The following is a 205-nucleotide window of genomic DNA, read 5'->3' as shown; positions in this document are numbered from 1 at the left end:
GAGTCGAAAGAAAGCGAGGTTCACCTGGCGGCCGAGGCGGTAGGGGTAGAGCCCCGTCAGGAAGGCGGAGCGGGACGGCGTGCACAGAGGCTGCACGTAACTCTGCTCCAGCTGGACGCCCGTGTCCACCAGCTGCTGCATGTTGGGTGAAACCACCTGGTCGTTGTGCCATGACACGTCGTTCCAACCTGGGAGGAAAAGAACG

At 62.4% G+C, this 205-nt stretch overlaps 1 protein-coding gene across 1 annotated transcript in view; it reads right to left on the bottom strand.

Annotated features, from left to right (window-relative positions):
• The window catches only part of LOC119593174 (arylsulfatase B-like), a gene marked incomplete at its 5' end in the record, with an annotated part of 4094 nt that overhangs the window by 3529 nt on the left and 360 nt on the right, over window positions 1–205 (bottom strand). The window contains 1 exon segment of the mRNA XM_037942152.1: window positions 25–188. Coding sequence (XP_037798080.1) covers window positions 25–188 — 164 coding nt within the window.

The sequence above is a fragment of the Penaeus monodon genome, chromosome 31 (genome assembly GCF_015228065.2).
Source record: "Penaeus monodon isolate SGIC_2016 chromosome 31, NSTDA_Pmon_1, whole genome shotgun sequence".
Lineage (NCBI taxonomy): Eukaryota > Metazoa > Arthropoda > Malacostraca > Decapoda > Penaeidae > Penaeus > Penaeus monodon.
This window is presented reverse-complemented; position numbering and strand designations above follow the sequence as displayed.